Source organism: Corvus kubaryi, unplaced genomic scaffold (genome assembly GCF_017639235.1).
Source record: "Corvus kubaryi isolate FWS band 111438036 unplaced genomic scaffold, C.kubaryi_AGA036_p1.0 37334, whole genome shotgun sequence".
Classification (NCBI taxonomy): domain Eukaryota; kingdom Metazoa; phylum Chordata; class Aves; order Passeriformes; family Corvidae; genus Corvus; species Corvus kubaryi.
The window spans coordinates 18,395,666-18,415,960 of record NW_024581108.1 but is presented as its reverse complement, the minus strand read 5'-3'; the positions used below and the strand labels follow the sequence as shown (position 1 = coordinate 18,415,960).

The 20,295-nt window shown below is 42.2% G+C and overlaps 1 protein-coding gene and 1 long non-coding RNA gene across 2 annotated transcripts in view; one reads left to right on the top strand and one right to left on the bottom strand.

Annotated features, from left to right (window-relative positions):
• Window positions 1–9,201, top strand: part of TRABD2B (TraB domain containing 2B) — a 268,251-nt gene extending 259,050 nt beyond the window's left edge. Inside the window, exon 6 of the mRNA XM_042030644.1 lies at window positions 4,060–9,201. Coding sequence (XP_041886578.1) covers window positions 4,060–4,282 — 223 coding nt within the window. The 3' untranslated portion in view covers window positions 4,283–9,201. The remainder of the gene's footprint in view (window positions 1–4,059) is intronic.
• The window catches only part of LOC121665836, a 116,959-nt gene continuing 105,653 nt past the window's right edge, over window positions 8,990–20,295 (bottom strand). The window contains exon 2 of the long non-coding RNA XR_006016491.1: window positions 8,990–11,679. This is a non-coding gene — a long non-coding RNA (uncharacterized LOC121665836). The remainder of the gene's footprint in view (window positions 11,680–20,295) is intronic.

The following is a 20,295-nucleotide window of genomic DNA, read 5'->3' as shown; positions in this document are numbered from 1 at the left end:
AGATTTGGTGAAGCGTTAGGCAGTAATTCTGGGTGTCAGAAATGGTGAAATGCTGGAATGATGTCTGGACAGACTCTGGAATTGCTGTCATTATCACTGGTTTTTTGAGACTGGATTAGACATAAATGTCAGGAGGGGTTTAGATCTTGTTCCTGTGTCTGGGGCAGATGGGCCAGAAAGACTCTGCTGGTCCTAACCTGTGTCCTTCTGCTGTGGTGTCCCCTGTGGTCAGATGAACCCTGCTTACATGGATGAACCGAGTCATGCTAAAAATCAGTTTGTGAGCTCCCTTGAAAGTCCTTGCAAGACAAACCAGAGCAGAAATTCCCTCAATGGGTTGCATGTGTGTTTGTTTTATTTTTCAGCTTTAAAATGCTCCCAAATCATCAAGGTGCTTCAGCACACCCCCCAGCTTAGAGGACTTGGACCATGTAATTGCATTCAGTAGAATCTGTGCACAAAGCTTGTGCCTGAGGCCCCATTTCTGGGGAAAGTTTTACACATCCTAATGATGGTAAGACAATGTATGAGTAATGCACTGATTTGAAAAACTGCCCTATTATCTGATCAAAAGAACAAGCTCATGAATATGATACCGCAGGTCATTTGGCTAAAATGTACCTGGAGTCTTCCAAGTTTTTAAAACAATCCCGTACACAGAAGCAGAAAAGAGAGGTATGAACAGCAGAGCCAGTGGTTGCCTGTTAACCACAGATCATGTGGAATGTTTTATTAAAGATATTTTTATCAGACACAAAAGGCTGAAATACAGAATATCCTGGGCTGGCAAGAGAAGACATGATAATAATTTAGATTATTATCCCACAGATCTGTGATTCACTTTTATTATTCTCTGTGTTCAGTTCAGGAATGCACAAATCCTCCCCAAGGAAGGTTTCTGGTTGAGTTCAGGGGACTCTGCTTCATCTTTAGGGAATGTCCAAGGGTCAGTGAGATCCTACATGCACGTGCAAACGTGCTCAGAGGGAGTTTGCAGAAGTCATCTCCTGACACCAGGGCCACCTCTAAGATTAGGTTATAATCCAACCTGGCTGTCCAGGGCCCTGCTGTAACCCCTAAGAAGTGAAACACCCCGACCAAGAGAGAGACCTGCACTGGAATGAGGTGGACCAGCTTCTGGAAAAGGTTCTTCCCATTCAATACAGAACAGCCTAGTTACAAACTGGGACCAGAGGTTTTACAAGGAACTTTAGCATTTCGTAAAAGGGATCATTCTCTTTAAATATCTCTAAACCACCTTGGCAGTCAGCTAAAAGTACATTAAGAAAATGTTTTGTATGGATAAACTGTGATTCATTTGCTATTAGCAAATGCTTTGTACATGTTAGTGGAAACACACTGTTCTTCTCTTGTAAAGCACTTAAGGAGTTTTTGAAAACAAACAACCCCGCCTAACAGTATTTATCTTGACAAGAATGCTTTTATACAAATGTAATGACTTGAAAACAGAAAAAAACCTCATTAACTAAGGAGAAGTGATCAACAATTCTCAGGTCTTTGAACAAGGGAGCGAAGAAAATAAACAAAAACAACCAACCACCACCAGCAACAAAAAAACCCATTCCCCAAAACACGAAACACTTACGGAAGTTGACTAGAACACAGAAACATACAGAAACATAAAACGCTAATTTAAGGCTGCTTTAGCAATCCCTTAGATGTAGTTGGCTAATGGGTGGGCTTGTGAGGCTTTTACAGGTTCCCTGGCCAGCCTGTGTGCACAGAACATCCCTGAGGAGCAGACAGTTTGTGCAAGGGAAACTCTAATCTCACTGGAGGATCAAGCCCATAGAATGCATCAGCAGCAGGATACACAAAAACTTGAAGTCTTTTTGGTGATTTTTTTTTAAATTGCAATTGAAAATCAGACCTTCCTTGTAGTTTAAAATTTAATTTAGGGTAAAGTTTTGTAGTTCTATAACATGACAATCAGTACCAAAAGATGAGGACAAACACCTACCTGTACCTTAGGGAAATCTGGTATAGGGGAAAAACCCGAGTTGTGATCCCACTGTCAGTGTTGCCAGATCTGTGCACCACAGCATCAGTCAGCGGGATAAATGAGATCTGGATCAGAAATTGAGGCATGGCTGCATTGGTGTTGGATTTCTCAGAGCGTGTAGTACCTCTTTGTGTCATTTTGCTGTAATGATGCTTTGTGTTCATACTGATGTTACATTACAGGAGCTTGGCCACACAGTGCCTAATCCAGTACCATTCCTGCCAGGCAGATTGCAAACAGCAGCATTAATTTATCACAGAGCAGCTCTTTGTGTTAAGTGACTGCAGCAGTTTTGATGCAATATAGCAGAAACTCTAAAGCTGGGTGTCTTCTATCAGTTCAAGACATAAACCAACCACTCCCTGTGGGAATTCAGGGAACTTTGTCCAACAAGCATTGATTTCAGAGTTCTCACTTCACAGCAGTTTGTTGCTCTGGAACAAGCCCTGCTTCTCAGTGTCAGAATCCTAATACTGGTTAGATGGATTATCTGCTCCCATGAAGCAATTCCTATGTCTTTAATTGAAGACTGCCTTTTCTTTTTACTCTAATTCATTGCACATTAGTTGAGATGACTTCTAGCTGCAGAACAACTATCCCACCCAGAAGCTGTGGTGACAGTAATAAAGGATGAGGGAAGAAATGAAGTGACTTCTCCCAAAACTCGGGCTGAAGTGTAATGTGCAGGGATTGTCCATGGGATTTGATGTTGACCAGTGCCCTCTTCGGGGTGGGCTCTGATCTTCTCAGTTTGTGATTGACTCAGCACATTTGAAGCATCTCAGCTAAAATCTATCTTGGTATTGCTTAGACAGAACAAGACAAAAGCTTTCAGTCCTTCTAAATTATGTTTCTGTGCATGAATCTGAAGTAAGATGTCATTCCTTTTATCTGATATTATGCAAGACAAAACCTTTTTCTTCCAAGGTCAAGATCTTGGATACTGTAACTAAATATTTATAGGACTGCATAGCTTCTTACTCCATAAAAAAATTATTTGAGGGTCATTTTCAGCGCCTCCAAATCCCCTTTATGGAAGATTTAGAGAATCTGCAGGTATTAGTGTCACATCTTTTTTTTCAGGGGATTTTGCCTTTTTTTCTCCTCGCTCCTCAGCAGAATGTCTTGGGTTTAAGTCCAAAATCCACCCTGTGCAGTTTGCATGCTCGGTTGTGCTGCTCCCTGACAACTGGTGGATTATGGATCATCCAGTAATGGATGCAGTGGGGGCATTTTATGAAATGGAGATTACAACTTAAACTTCCAAATCAATCGTAAATGGACCTTTTTGACCTCCAGTGTCATGGGAGTCATGATGAATTCCAACCTGCAAATTCAAATCAAAGTACTAACTCAAGCTACAATCAATAAGCAATCACACTGCTATTGAGGCAAATCTGCAGTCAGGGAAACCCAACACTGACTGAGTCTGGTTTTGGCTTTGTGATTTGATCCAAAATGGCTTAAAGCCAGGAAAAGAAATGAACCTGCTTGGTGCTCAAGGTTATCAGCTGTGTAAGGGGATCTTGGGAAGTTCTTCAAGGCTTGTGAAACAGGGAAGGGATGTGTTCTGGCTCCTTCTGGACTCAGTATATGGTCCATGGTGAGTAAGACCTGTCACTGAGGCAAGGCAAACTTTCAGACCTTTAGTGTGAAGAAGGGACATAAGAACAAGCTTGTCCTGGGTCAGCACAAGGATACATTTAGCACAGTCTCTGATGCTGGCCAGTAAGGGATGCTTAAAATTGGAGTGCAGTAAGTCAGATACATTAGGAGCAGTCCCTCCTTTGGCTGTATTTTGCCAGCAGCCAGAAGCTGAGGGACATCCTGGATCAGAGCTGTTTCCACATCATCACAGTTACCAGTCTCTGGCTCTCTCCCTGGTGTCTAATGCATGAAACAATAATAATAATGATAATAATAAAAACAATAATAATTGGAATTGTCATTGTGGCTGCTACCACTTGGAATGACAGTTCACAGAGCAGAAATAAGGGTTCTCCTTTTTAATTTCCTTCTCTTGTGTTTTCTTTCAGCACCACCACGTTGCCTTCCTATATCAGGATAACCAATGGCTACATCACAGTCAAACCTCCCATCTGGATTTCCAACCAGCTGGATCAGAGGCCGCGTCCCGACCACCCATCCCAGCCCCAGCTCACAAGCTCAGCCCCAGCCAGCCTCTCATGGCCATCAATAACATTTCCTCTCTGCATGGCCATAGCTTCTTTTCTCCTGAACCTACTGCAGCCCTCCTGACCACATTAGTATCACGTGCAATCCCTTGGAATAGAGAAGAGAGATAATTTATGAACGAATTGGAGTTTAAGACAACAACAGTTACAAGCTGGACCTTCTCAGTGACTCAGTAGTGCCTTCTAGCTGATTTTGTCTCTTTGCCCAGATACATTTTGAAACTCTAAAGCTTTATTGTAACACTGACTTACATCTTCTTTTTGTAGAAGGATCTTTATTTCCCATAGTGCTATGGGGTTTTGTAAAATATACATGTTCATATAAAGAAAAAAAAAGAAAAAGAAAAAATGTATTTATTCGACTGGTAAACTTATTTTTCTTGTTGTATATGTTAATAACATCCCTGTTAATCAGTAGCGATGGTGAAACAGATAAATTAATATTTTCTATATTTGTTTTCTGACAATTCTGCAGATGTCTGAACTGACACCAAATGAATGCCTTCTTTGTTACTTTAACCATTTTGTTTTACAGCAACTGTCCAATAAGTACATTTCTGCTGAACATCTTTATTTTTCTTCTTTTATCTCATTAGCATAGCTTACACTGAATAAAGCAGATCCTGCTCTCTGGGGCCTGTGCTCATTACAAAAATAGGTACATTCTTAACCCATTAGCTGCCACAGCCTAAAATACCAGTTATTTTTACATGACTAAGTAAGTCATTAGTCAGGATAATCCTCTGCATTCCCCCTGTTTTCTTTAACTAAGCTATTTAACTTCTTTGGAAATTACCAATTTCTCTCTTTACCCTGGGATTAATTTATCATCTAGTGCAAATTAAGACACTTTTTTCTTAATAAAAAATTGCTTTTAAAGTCTGGAATAATCCTACTTGGAATGATTTTCTTCTCTCCCTCATTTTATAAACATAAGCCTACAACCTTTTGCAGCATAAATGAGAAGAGAGTTTGGTCTGTCTATAGATTATAAAGATGTAGTGCCCTGTTAATCTATAGAACTCCTTTGTACCAGTTGTATTAATGCCCGTGGACAATCTGGAGGCAAAAAACATGTACAAATTCCTCTTTCTCTTGCTACCATGACCTGATAGAGCTGATAGCTCTGTGCTGAAATAGTTATGTCTTGTCCAAAACCTGCTCAACACCACAGGAATCAAACTAGCCCCTGTGTTATGGAGACATACAGAACATTCTTCCATTTTTAGACTAGGGTACCTGACTTAGATGGAAAAGTTATGACACCTTACACTCACTGAAAAATGTGCTCCCTACCCAAGCAGTTCTTGTTCAGGAATGAGATTTACAACATCTGTGGGGAAAAAAAAACCTGCACCATCTTAAAAATTACTGTGTTTAAAAAGGCATGTAGATGTTTTCTCACCACCAGAACAGGATGAAAAAATTTCTTTGGATACAAGAGTTTAGAAAATTAGTTTTGGTTGAAATAGTGGGGTTTTTTTCTAAGTCATTTACAAACCAAAAGTCAAAACTACGTGATGAAAACATCTTACTTAAAAAAGAAGTCTCAAAATTAGAAAAATACAATACAAGCTTTTCTTTAAGGAAAAGCAGTGCTTCTCCACCTTGGAAAAAAAATAGTGATGATAATTATAATAACAATACTGATAAAATTCTGGCTGAAAACAACCCTATAAGTTTCCCATCAGCCCTACTGCCCGGTCTCCAGAGCTGCAGATGATTCCATGCAACCTGCAAGACTCTGCAGTGAGTGAGAGTTCAGAATTCACAGTTTGCTCCTTGTCATACCAGTTATTTCAGGAAAGTAGGATGGAAAGTAACTAGACTACAAAAACCACGTGATTTCATGATGAAATACTGAGCATTTCCCTCATGCATCCCAGCCCATTGCCTTGCAAAGGCCAGGGACAATACAGGTAACTCCTTTTAAATTACTGGACACGGTGACCCCCAGCCTTTGCTCTGTTTTTGACAGCAGGTTGTGTAGGTTTATGGTCAATTGAAATGGGTACAGCACAGAGTGCTGTAAGCTTCCCCACTTACTTTCTTTTTCTTCAAGTACAACGGTTGATAAGGCTGAATGGAAAACATTGAGCTTTGCCCCAAATGTGAGATTCAAACAGACCCCATGCATACTTTCATATTGTGTATTTTGGCTAGCGGAAGATTATAGATGTAAGTTTTGGACAGAAGCCATTCACCTTGCATAATATTTATTGCACAGAGATGGATATTGGAAACATATTTTGAGAACTTTCATTTTGGTTTTATTTGAGCTATTGCTCTAGAAATGCCTGCATTTGAATATAATGGTTTAACAGACCTTCAAATTCAACATTAATGCATTTTAAAAAGATTATTGGTTCTCCTGATGTGTTCAAGGCAGAGATGAAAACTGAATTATAATGTCTTATTTACAAGAATGTAACTGGAAATAAGGTAGGCAAATCTTAAGGGTGATGATAAGTTACATAGTAAAAGTGAACAGCCAACAAACCAAAACCCATTGAATTTTATTTGTTGTAACCGAATCGTATCCAGAAATTATTCTGTGGTACTATTCCAGGAATAATTCCAGGTGTTGGAAAACCTACTGTATAAATAGACAAGACCATGTAAAGATAAGGGAGAGGAAAAAAAGCAGAAAACAGAAACAACTTGTCCAAGACTGTAAGGAAAACAAACAGGATCAAGACTAGAAATTACAGTTCTGAAGTTTCCCTATCTGTGGCTTTCTCCATAAAGCTGTGGAGCTTTTTTTTTTTAATATTAGGAGCACACAAATCTCTCCACACTCCCAGCTGTTATCATGCTGCACAGAATAGTCACTCTTTTGTCACCAGCAAGGTTTTTGGAGTTCCTCCTGCACTGGACAGTAATATTCAATATTCATTAGCTCAGATGCTGTGGTATGTTTGGCTATCACAGGATGTAAATGGCTTGGATATTGAAGTATGTTTTAACATCTTTGCATTTCCTGGGATTTTATCTGTAATTCTGGGAAATTAATAAATTTTACTGGAACCCTTGTGCTGGTGCCCCACATTTGTGCAGTGCAGGTGTCGAAACAAGGTGTCTCTTGGATCTGGGGTCTACACACCTGATTTTTGCCACCTAGAAGCAGCTGCCTCAGTCATCTGAGCTGTCTCTGGCTCATGACTTAAAGGTTGAGTAGGTTTCTGTAGATTGTAGCTCAGGAGCCCCACGTGAATGACTTCAGCACAGCTCTCTAACCAAACACATCTTTTATTCTCATCTTAACCTAAAATATGACTTTGGGTCACTTTCTTCAGTACATGACCTGTATGCAGACCAATGCTGGATAATGAACCGTCGCTGTGGTTGATAAAATGGGTTGTTTACTAATCAGCATTCATTAAAGCACAGTAGTACTGGTTAGCACAGACCTATGCACACCCATTGCAATGGATCATGATTTCTGAATTTCTAATGGTTTTCTAAACCATGAGTTTAGAAACTGGACCAGATTTGATACGTGCTCTGGAAGCAACACTGACTACCAGCTTCAGGGGACTTCAATTTCCTCTGTGGGTTTCTCAGAAAACTAAAAACCAACTGTTTTCTTTCTTCTGAAGGAAAGCTCAAATTCTCATGTAATCACAAGATTCCAAAGGCAGGAGATTTAACAAAAATATTCATGCCCACTACATATAACAGCTTATCTCTGAGAAACACCATCAAGAGTCACCCAGTGTCTGGCAGTCTAGAACATGACTTTGGATGAATCCAAAGCTCAATGGTCGCATGATTCATCTTTCAACTCAGCTACAACTGACACCAACACAATTCATTTTAAATGTAACTGTAGCATTATAAACAAATGCTGAATATCTGCCAAGGTCTTGCCCTGGTGGGATAAATAATCCCATATCATCAGCAACAAATCTAATTTCTCCTCTTTCAGTGTTTTGATGCTTTTCTCGCTTAACTACAGATACTATATTAACATGCACTGCCACTTGGAGAACCAGTCAGTAAGCTGGGACAGAAGGTATTTTATATTTTATGACTGATGTAGTTTCTCTGCAATCCCTCGAGCTGTTGAATAATGCAATATGTCTTCTGGCAATAAATGATGAACATGATTTATGATAACTATGCTTTATACAGGTGTCAAAAATCTGATTTGTTGAACTTCCCTTCCCATTCCTCCAACCTCCACTGTAATTTAGGAACACCCAAGGTACAGAGTTGTATATTTATCTTAGTTCTTCAATATACGGTTGTGGAGAAAGAGGGAGATGAAAAGAGGGAGAACTTAATCTCTGTTTAGTGCATTGATTAGTCAAATGATATGACTCAGTCATTACCATATACCACTGTTAGGGAGGAATTTCCCATCATGTATTTATGTTAGAGAAACCAAAGTGCCAAAGTTATTATCTCAGCATAAATGTTACCATGCCAAACTTTGCTTAGTACCGTATTTCTGTATTGTATCCAAAAGTTATATGGTCTTGTCATATCTCTGAAGTGATCAATGTTCCATGGAGTGTGCTAAAACTCAGCTTCAATTTAAGCATGTTTTAACTTAACTGAAGAAGAAGGATAATTTGCTGACGTTTGAGATCATAGGGGGGTATGTGTGTGTACATTTAAATGTGTGCGTTGTGTGTGTTCTGTCCCAACCCAAATTCAGCCTTTCCTGTGACTAACATTTCAGGAGGCACCTTAATCTAGATAAAGGCAGAGAGGTCTTTGCAATAAGTAGTCAATACTTTCCTTCTACAGGACTGATTAACCATCCTGCAGATTCATGCTCACACTGAAATTCAAATTGCGTTCTTTGTCAGTTTTCAATTCAAATGTACTTCAGATATTTTTTCCTGTTCCGCCTCCTGCTTTTGTGAACTGTTTTGAAGAGTGTAATAAAAAGATGCTTTCTAATATTATTTTATCAAAATATTTTTGTAGCATAATATATTAATAAAATGTTATTATAAATCCATAGCACAATAATCTCGTGTGTCTTGATTCTTTCCTTTGCACTAAAAGCTGAAAAATTACTGAAACCACTGAAAAAAAGGAACATTCTGTTTGTGGAACTTAGGCATGCTGCTTCTTTTATGCCCAACACCAGCATGGGATGAAACATAGAGAAAGCAGAACCAAGCTCTTTCCTTCTAGCTACTCCATTCCCTCTCCACATAAAGATACAGAGACACAGAGATTTACTCATTTTTCTTGGCATATTGCTTTTTCTTGCATCCAAGCCATGCCTTGTAGCTGACGCTGCAGATTTCTTGCTGATCATTGTTTACTTCTTAATTATGTGCTAAATCATTTGGTCTTTAACACACCATTTGGAGAGGACTCCACCAGCAAAGCTGGTTTAGAAATATCCACCGTAGGAAATGCAGTGGGAGTTATAAACACTGGAGCTGGTTTGAATGAGCCAAACATGGCACAGGAAGGGCCTGTTGCAAAATAGAAGGGAAACTCTTGAAAAACAAAGCTAAAAAGAGTCTATCTATTGAAGTACCAACCAGACTGCCAAAGCTGATTGCCATCCTGTCTTTGGAGTGTCAGCCCATCTGGAGAGTCTGTGTGGTCCAGCCATGGGCTATCCCTGGCCCTGGCAAATGTATTTGAGGCAGCACATCTGAGGGAAAACACACCATTGCTTGTGCACTTAATCCCCATTGAATCAGGGCTGAGCTGCACCTGATTGTGGAGGCACTGAACACATCAAGCCAGACTGGGGGAAAGCTGGAGTTGAGCTTAACATTATGGCAGTTGTCTGCTCCAGACTCATCCCAGAGAGGTCTTCATCCAACACACACAAAGGGGCTCCATAACTTCTCCAGGGGCTCAACTGGAGCAGAGGGAACCACTGAAAAATGTATTAAAATATCTGTGCTGTTAGATGTACACAGGGAGTGTCCAAAGACAAAAATAACCAGACTTCCACAAGTCTACTGCCAGTAATGAAAACAATAGTAATGGGAAAAATAGTATGTGTTTAGATTGCTAAATAGCTGGATGGTGGGAATACAATTACTGAATATCACTGGGGTCTTAAAATAAAAAATGTTGAAACTTTATAGACCATTGCAAAGTCTATATTGGCTTTTTTAACATACAGTTCCTCCCATTACAAAGAAGAGCAGTGAGTCCTGAGCACCTGATTCATTTGAGCAGCAGGTCTCAGTCTGCAATCTCAAACATCTTGCTGCACAGTATGCCAGCACTTCATTAGCTAAGGCTGCACCTTTGGGTGCAAGCCATCGTGCAAAGCACTGCACTTCATTCCCTTTTCCACATTTAACAAGGATACAGTTAAAACAGCAGAACAAATTACACCGAGCCAAACCTCCACCAGGCTGGTTTTCAGAGGAATGATAACAATAATAACTGCGGCAGCGAGTTCATGCTCACAGCCCTCAGTCACACCTGGAGCTCCCTGCCTTCCTGGAATGAAATGCAGTTTGAACAAAGGGACCAAGACAATGTGAGAAAACATCAACAACAGGCAGATAGAGGCAAAGCAAATGAAAGACAGATGTAGGAAGGAGAGTGAGAGCTTTCTGCTTTGTGCTCAGCCCATATCTCTATTGTCCTATGGAGTATCAGTTTGTTGTCCTAATGATATCAGTTCTCCAGTCCTCTTGTGTGACGTATGATGTACCTTTTCTTTCTTCATATGAAAGCCATTGGTTTTCGCTACAAACGGATGGATACACAGCCTCAACCAGCCCTGTGTGACTGAATCATTTTGAACAGCAGTGCCCTTTTTCTTTCCAGAGATCTCTGCAGCTGTTTGTCTTGGCAAGGGTGGGTTTGTCCCCAGATTCATCCTGTTTGAAATCCTTTCCACCCACTCATGTTAGCCTGAGCGTTCACCTCATTTTTAATGGGAGCATTATCATCTTCAGTTCTGCACTGGCAAAAACAATTCTCAGAAGGGGAAAAGACAGAAACTCACACCTACCCATCTTTCTTGAACAAACTGTCTTCATCCAAACTGTAGGAGGCAAGCACTTCGAGGAATTTGCCAAGAATTGTTTTTCTCTTAGCAACAGCCCAGACCAAAAGTGGACAGAGATACAATCTGTGATATCATCTCTCAACCAGAAGGATCCTACGAAGACCCATTAGTTCAGACAACATGTGCTCTGCACGGTGGTTGTGGCTTGAAGGATGGACAAGGCTGACTGTGTTCTCTGGCTGTGCCTGGACCAACTGTGGCCCTGAGGCAGGATCCAATCCCCACAATAACCTTATCTTGCTGCTGCCTTTTCCTCCAAGCAGTTCATGGGCAGCCAAACATTTGTTCTTGACCCTGTTTGTGGCACTAAATCTGATTTGCCACTGCTGGGTCTCCAGGAGACATCTCACTGTGCAGAGCCTGGGGCTGGAGGTAAAGCTTGGCTCCCCATCACTGAGGGTTTAGTGATGACACACCAGCACCTGGGCCCCTCCTGTGGCTGAGCAGGCCTGTAAAAAGACACATGAGGTGAGATCATGCTTCATGTGAAGGGAGTAAAATTCTGAGCCCTGGTTGGTTTCCCTTAAAAATACCTAACTTTCCTTGGAACCTCATCCTTCCTGGGCCATCTTTATCCAAAACCATTAACACCAAGGGGGGGTGGGAGGTGAGGGGAAGGTTAAAGTATTGGTGTTAGTGGAGGACTCAGATATTAAAAGAGTATCCCAGGTTTGGAGCTTCTGTCGCCTGCTGCCAGCAGCAGGCCCTGCTTGAAAGGAAAGTACCTATCTCAGCATGCAGTCAAGAGGAATAATAAAACTCTGGTCATTCAGAGGCAGGGAAGAGGAGAAAAACACTGAAAAATGTGCAGGCTTATGTTTCTCTTGAACTTTCAAAATAATTTTCTCTCCCATCCAGAGATTAGTCACAGAAGCAAATGATACCATATCTGGGAAAGAAGTCAGGTGGATGGAAATTATCTTTGGGGAGAAGGAGAGGAAAAAGGGAGCAGACATTTACTTCTCTGCCTGCCTTGCTCACCTTCCCCTTTCTCTGAGGCTGAACATACAAATGAAAGAGCTGGGAAAAATCAAATGTCCAACCTAAAGCTAGTGGGAGCTTTAAATCCATCTCAGGCCAGTGGGGTTTTTCTATTTCTGTCTGGTGGATTCGGGGAGCTGACTTTGCCACTACATGATCCCCTAGAGCTCCCACTCTGCAAGAAGCTTCATTTCTCCCAGAGGCCCCCATGAAATGATTTTCCACACATTTTTCCAGACTCAAATGAAAAAGAAAAAGCTAAGGGACTAATGAAAGCATGCTCATAAACACCATTCCATGGGAAAGACTTGCATTTGCTATGGTTTTCAAAATAGAATTCCAGGTCCTCCAAGTACTTCTGAAGCACTGAGTTGGGCTTCACAACACCCAGAGGTTTCAGGTAAAGAACAACCTCAGCCCTCTCTTAATAAGGTGGGAAAATGAGGTGGACAGTGGATTTTATGACATGCCTGAAATCACGAGGGACATCTGTGCGAGCAGGATTCAGAAGGCAGCCCTTCCTCTATGGTACACTGTTCTCCGAAGCATGGCTCGTTTATTTCAATTAATAGACCTTTATAAGGGCTCCCCTGCCACCTTTTTTTGGCATGAATTACTGCAAAGACAGTGAATTAAAAACACCAAGGGGCATCATTTTCTTTTAGTGTTTAAAGAAGCTGTTTCCATAAAAGCAGACTATGTGAAATTTGCCCAAAAGGGTAAATTCAGGAATAACATAAAGGATTAGAACAGAAAAATAAATGTCTTAAAAATCTCTTCTTAGACAGGCCTGACCTGACAGTTCAGCTCTGGAGTAGTCTTTCTGTGTAACACCAGTCAAGTGGTTCAACCAGGCCTGGTTCCTGTCACAACATTCACTCAAGTGTTGCAGGATTAGGGGCTTCTCCAACCACGAGGTGAAATTCTTTAGAGGTATAAAGCTAATGCATGCAGTCCACTGTCTCCCCATTTTCTCTCTTCAAAAACACACAGGTAGGATTCAGTTCCAGTACCAGGCACTGTCTGAAAGCCATCACCCAAACTTGCCTCCTTCAGTGGTGCCACCCAGACTGACTCAGCCCTTAGAGAAGTATTTCCAGCTTATGTGACTTGCCAGCTATTTTAACAGAGGCTCTTGTGCTTGGTCCCAGTCAGTTCCTGCCCTCAGAATGCAGCTATATGCGTAGTGTTTGCAAAGGCATTTCAGATTGTCTCTTATAAAGGATGAACAGCTTCAAAAGCATTTTAAAACAAAGCCAAAACTCAACAACTGACTCATATCCACTGCTTGCTGTGACCACACCAAGTATCTCTGATATGGCAGGGATGTGTTATGGAAGAACTTGCCAGGCAAGCTGTGAATTGGACAAGGTACAAAATGAGCTGTAATCTCCACCTAAAATGTCTCCACTTGCTTGACCATTTCAAAAATTACCATTTCACAGAGTTGCAGCCCATCATCATCATCATATGCATAGCATATTTTAGTCAAAATTGCAGGACTGAGAGATGCTTTGACATTCAGTAATTGTCCTGAACCTTGGCTGGCATCTCTATTTTTTATATCTAGCTACTAGCTATATCTCAGGTAAACACTAAATAGTCCACTATGAGACAGAAATGTGGAGTTTTTAACTTCAGCTTGAAATGACTTCTTGTCACAATGTGCTTTCATACTGCAAGTTCAAAATTTAAAAAAAACCCAAACCCATGTGGTTTGTACAAAACATGAAACAACTGAATTTTCAATTTTTTTTTAAGTTCCCAAATAGTAATTATACATGTCATTGATAAACAGTAGTAATGTTTAAATGTCAATGAACAGAAAAAAACAATATTGCTGCTCTAAATGAAAGTGTTGCTTACACTCTTGATAGTTGAAGCTGTAGTTTCATTGTTGACGTGCACCCCTCCTCTCTCCTAGCAGCATCATTCTTCTTCTCATCCTGGTTTTGAGGTCAAGAACTGGATTTTGATTAGTCCAAACAGACTTTCAGGTCCATGCTTTTGCATGTGCCTCTGCAATGAGGGCTTTTTGAGTACTCCTTCGTTCTGAGTTTATGAGGCCTTTTACAAAAAATAATGTATGGGCTCTACCTAAATCAAACTTCTTGCAACCCTCCCATACTTCAGAAGTGCTGAAGACCTCAGCTCAGTTCTTTCTCTTAGCACACATTGCTTTGAATGAAATAGCTGTGTGAAGAAAAATGTCATTGCAATGTGATAATTTGGTGATGATGATGCTGAAGTACTGAACCAAAACAATAATCTTTGGTCAAACCATAATCACAGCACTGAAATCCATTGGTTAATCATGGAAACTTCATACTCAGTGTGGTCTGCTGTGCTGTTCTGAGGCATTTTGAGAAATGGCCATATGCAGGCTGACAGGAATGTACTTGTGCTGTTACATTGTGTAGCAGGCACACCACACACTTTTGCATGTTTTGAAAAATTAGGTTAATGAGTAAGACCCAATATTTGAAGGTGAAGTTGTCTGCATCCTCTGTTCTCTTTACTGGGAGAAATGAGGCAGCATCTCCAGCTTCATCTCTGTAAATTGTACTCTCTTTTTACCCATGATTTCTTTCATGACAGAAGTCTGAGGTCACACCTAGAGCATCAAACTGGGTGAAATTCCAAGGTGCTGCTAACATGTGCTACAGGTCCTGAACAGACTGCCCGGCTGGTGCAGTGGCAGCACAGGTACCTCTCAGAGGGACACACCAGTGGGTGGGTGAGCTGTGATGGGGATCTATAAGCTGCAGAACATCTCTCTTGTTTTACTCTGAGGTTTCTGTGTGCTGACACTGAGCTTTTTGAGGAGCCATGTGAAGGGCTGTGGGTGGCCACGCTGTCCTGATGTTGTCAGTTCATTCCATGGCTGACACCAGCAAGGCACGAGCCCTGGGCCAGCAGTTGTGGGGAAATGGCAGAAACCTCTCCCCAGATTCCCTGCAGGCACAGGTGCAGAGATCTGAGGGTTGTATGCTTGCGTTAAAACAATATCCTTAAATCTGTGGAATGATCAAACGTGCCAGTTCTTCCCACCTTGAAAGACAGGCAGGCAACGTGCACTGTGCACCAGCTCTCAGGCTGTGCCTTGCTGTGGAGCTTAAACCTGTCCACAAGCATTCCCTGAAATGCTGCTTGAGCCTGTTGTGCTTCCTCATGCTCCTCCTCTGTGCTGGGACACACAGATGCACAAAGCCAGCTCATCTCTGGAACGGCAGCACAGGGAACTGCCACTTGCTTGGGTGGTTGCTGAACAGCTGTTTCAGCTATGACATAACTGCTTTTAAACTTCAAAAGGGATCTATTTCTGAGCTGAAAACATGCAGATCGTTTCATAAAAGCAGGGGTGAGATGTTAGCAGGCCGTGGAGAGGGTGGTGGACACAGTGGAACTGCAGAGCATGCATAACATCCTGTCAGCCCTGTCTTCTGCTGACTTTCTCTCCTTAGGGGTCCAATCTTGCAATTTTTTCTCAAGCAATAACCTTATCCATGCCAACAGAGCCTGTTATTCCATCTGCTGGTACTCACACTGGAATGTGTTTGCTTTAGGAGTGATTGTGTGCTTTGCTGGTGGGCTCAGAGGACAGATAAAAGCCAGTGCCCAGCTCTGCAGAGTAGTTTCTAGTGAGGTGAATGAACTCATTAGTAAAAGATTCCTTTAAAAAGATGGGTGCTATGCAAACCCAATGTGAATTAGACTTTTTGTGGGGTAAGTGGAGTTCAAGCATGACCAGACACAGCTCAACTGCTTCATGCTACCTCCTGCCCCTGGGAAGACTTTCTGATACCAGCTGGAACAAGCTGAGAGAATGCAAAAATCATACAGACCAGGCTTGGAAGGGTGGATATCTTACAAAATGCAGAGAATGCCCAGATTTTCAGACAACTGTGAGGCAACAGGTCACACAGATGCTCTGTGACACTGGAGCTGCACACAGAATTCTGGCCAAAAAAAATGATGGAAACATTTTGCTGCAAAACCTGATTATTGCCTGATATATGCAAGGGATTTTATTAAAAACTAACAAACAAACAAGCAAGGAAGCCGATTCCTATCTGGAACTACATCATCAGTTTGCCAGACCCCAATTCTTCTCTTTCACTGCCATGAGAATCTTTCCGTTCCCATGAATGATGACTGAAAGCCTCGTCTTGCAAACAGCTCTCTGAATTAAATGGATGACTTTAGATTAACTTTAAATTTAAAAGTTCAACTTATTGATGTTGGCAACTAGAACACGGCCATGGAAGAGAGGTAGAAGGAAGAAAAGGAGGTGCTATTTTTAAAAACAAAGAGAAGTCTCCCAAGTGCCAGAAGCGCAGTCAGCGGAGGGCTGTGGTGGTGGTTCCAGGCAGTGCAATATGCTGAGTATGGATGGATACAGTTTAAACCAAAAATTGGGGGTGCCAGTATGTATTTAACACTTAACATGTAAAATCTTTCTGTTAGGAACCATGTTAGTGACTAAGGGAGCTTGAGAGAAGACTCTGACATGAGTCATCTCGGCACCTGCTGAAATCCTGGTGCTGGCACCGATCAGCGCTCAGATTTTTAAGGGCAGACTCATGAGCCAGGCATCCAGAGCTCTGTTACCAGATGAGCAGCTGAAGAAAACCTCACCCAACCAACACAGCCATCAGGAATGGCACATTCCAGAAACGCTCTGGGAAATATTTCAACACTGCTGAAAGCATTTGCTTGGAAGTCTTACTCTGGGTCCATAATTGCTGTCAGGTATTGCAACTCCAGAATAAATGTAATAGTCCTCAGTTAAATCATCCTGCCTCTAGATCAAGAGTTACACAGCTCTGTCCAGTAGACTAAATATCCTCTCATAAATGCATTCTGGCATCAGAGATTTCCGTAGGTGGGTGGCTCTGACAGAATCATGCTAAGTCCGGAGCCAAACACTGTGAGAAAAGCTGTCCCAAACACCCATTGTCCTTTGCAAAAATAACAGAAAATTGATCATTCTCCACCCCAAAACCACAGCGTTCCTCAAGCCTAATTCCCCAGGGCAGCCAAAGTTCTGCTCTTTAAGCCTGTGTTGCTCAAAGGCAGGTCAGGAACTTCTGCTGGGAGGGGCTGTGGCACAGCAGCAGCCACAGAGGTGCTGCCCCAGGGGCTGCCAGGGAATTGGGGTCCTTGAGGAACAGAGTGAGCGGTGAGAGCTGATGGGGACAGCAAAGCACATGGATCCCCAGCCAGGATAATAAGGTTGAAACCCCAGTGCAGTGCCCTGAGGATGGCCTTTAACCTCTGCATCTCTCATTTTTCACTTGTGCTGTAACAGTGCAAACAGCAGCAGCACTCCAACAGAGGTATCAGCCTCTGCATTCCCACATGCTCGGGTCTGGCACCAGGGCTGTGGCAGGTCAGGCCCAGATGTGACCTGTAGCATGGCCTGTGACAGGTTATTTATCCTTTAGGCTATCAGTGATTGGTATGATATTAATTGTCCCGAAAAGTTGTGCGCTTTGTGCAAGGATGGGACTTGGCTCTTGCAAAGAAATCACTTTGGGTTACAGCAAAAACAGTAAAATAACTCCAAAATTATTCAAAAAAATTACAGGGCTCATGTACAGCAAGACTTTATTTATGTCATGTGCAATTAGGTTTGTTTTCCACCTTTTGACAGGAGCATTTCAGCCCAGAGTAAGAATCAAACACACACAAGCAGCATGATGCCACAGCCAGAAACACTCCCTTCATCCAGGGAAGAAAGGGCTCTTATATTGTGAAAGGGAGCCTCCTGTTGTCTTCCAACTGGCATTTTCTGGCCAGCTGAAAGCTAAAATAACCCATCCTTTATGCTTTCAGTACTGTGATCTAATGGCTAAATGGATTTTTAGTACAAAGCATAATTTTCTCCTTTGGTTTTGCTCATTACTTAATGGAAAGGCCCCGTAACATTCTGCTTACATCCCAAACAGTGGCTGCTCGGCAGAAGTGAAGAACACATTGTCTTATAGCCCAGCAGTTATATTTTTTAATAATAATAATAAATAATTAATAATAATAACAACAATAATAATAATGGTTTCACTGCAGCTGGCTGGCTGCCTGAAGCTGCTGCAGGCTCACAGTGAACAGGCAGTTCCCACAGTCCAGTGGTTGGAAGGCACCATCAGTTTTTGCTCAATACATGTCTCACTTCTCCTCACATTTTGCTGACAGGAGGGCACCATGTCCCAGCTCCGCAGGGTTTAGCCCCAACCCAGTAATTCTCATTGCAGTGGGCAGCAGCATTGCTGCAGGTGACATGAGAGCAAAGCCACTCTATGCCAAAGGTGCCATGGAACCTTTTGATCCCTCCCTTCTTGCTTTGCATTAGGCTCTTCTGGCACCCAGGACCTGGATGACAGCTCCTAGAAGACTGATTCTTCCAAAGAAATCATGTGTAGCTTTAAGCATGGAGCACATTGGTGCACTGAGGTCACAGCGAGGGAGAAGAGCAGCAGAGACCCTAAATGGGGCTGCGCTCCGCCCTGGGGTGATGGCCTCCAAAGCCTGAGGAGCAGCAGCAGAAGGATATGAATGTAAAGTGGCAGGAAGCAGAGGGCTTGGGTGCTCTAGGACATCCCCATGAGAACAGAACCCCAAACCTTAACTCACGTGCACAAAGGGATTCTGTAGGGACAACCTGTAGTGCAGCAGTGCAGCTCCCAGGGGCTGACACACGGCAGGGCACAGAGCAGGGCAGTGGTGGGGACAGACTGGGGGCTTACAAGGACACACATCCCAGAGCATCAACCACTTCCACACATGCTCTGCACATGCTCTTCAATTGTTTAGGGCTGTCTTCTTAATTTTCTTCAGCTGTCCCCATTGTAGCAGAAGCCTCCTTGCTCTGAAGGGGCAACTGAATGTTGGAAGTGCACCACTGAAAGGGGGGATGGAGAACCATGTTCTCCTTGGAAAATTCAAGTAACATGTCTGGAAAGGGAAGCTGCTTATTGCATGTGTTTCATTATGGAAAGAAAATGCCTTTTAAAATCTAAAATCAAGAAATTGGTGGAAAGGTAATTCCTGGAAGTTAGCTGAGTCTGTATCTTCCATTACTGTTCTCTATAAAGAAATGCTCCTGCTGCTTTTCTCCGGTAATCATGGGTTTCATGCCAGCTTCAGCATTTGGCTGCTGACTTCTTCAGGCAGATTGATGGCTCAGCTGAAACTGAATTTATGGACACAACCCTCCCCTGACCAAGGCTCACCTCCTCTGATAGCTCCAGGTCTGTATCTCCCACTGAAGTACAAGGGACAGGAGGCAGCAAAATAACTTGTGAGGATCTCCAAAAGGAGGATGAACCATTTCTACCTAAACCCACTGAATTTATATGCTGTCACCTACTACCTGGAGGCACCTACCTGGGGGCAGTGATGGCCATACTTCAACTGGATTCCTAAAACTGGGCTGACCACCTTGGGAAAAGTTCAGCACCCCAAAGCTCATCACAGGATGCTGAAATTAAACCCAGCTCTGCCTCTGTCAAATGATACCATTTCCTCTCCTGCAGCTAAAGGGCCCAAGGCAGCAAGCACCCTGGGACAGATCTGCTCATTTGCCCAAAGACAAGGCTCTGCTTCAGCTTCTTGCTTTATCCAGCACTGAAGCCAGCAGCCGTGAAGTAAGACTGCTTCCTTTTTTTATTTTAATTAATAAGAAGGAAGTAAAACAATTCACTGTTCTGGGGGGAATATCCCTAGAGCCTAACTACTGAAAAATCAAACAGCATTTGAAAAGCAAGACAATGAGGCTAGCTTGAACTCACAGAGCATTAGAATTGCCCTGGCAGGAACACAAGTGATTCCCTGATAGATGCAATAACAACGCTGCAATTACATGAAACAATATGTAAACTGAAAATGCAGTGCCACTCTGCTATTTGTACACCCTGTGTTCCACTGTTGTCCTCTTATTGTTAGCCTTTAAGTATTGTGTCTCCTAGGCCTTTAAATGCTTCATTAGCATGATTTGACAGCAATCTTTTTGTCTTAAAGAAGAATATTTTCTCCCACCAGGGCTCTAATTAAGCCAGTATTTAATGTAGGAAATTCAGGCTTCA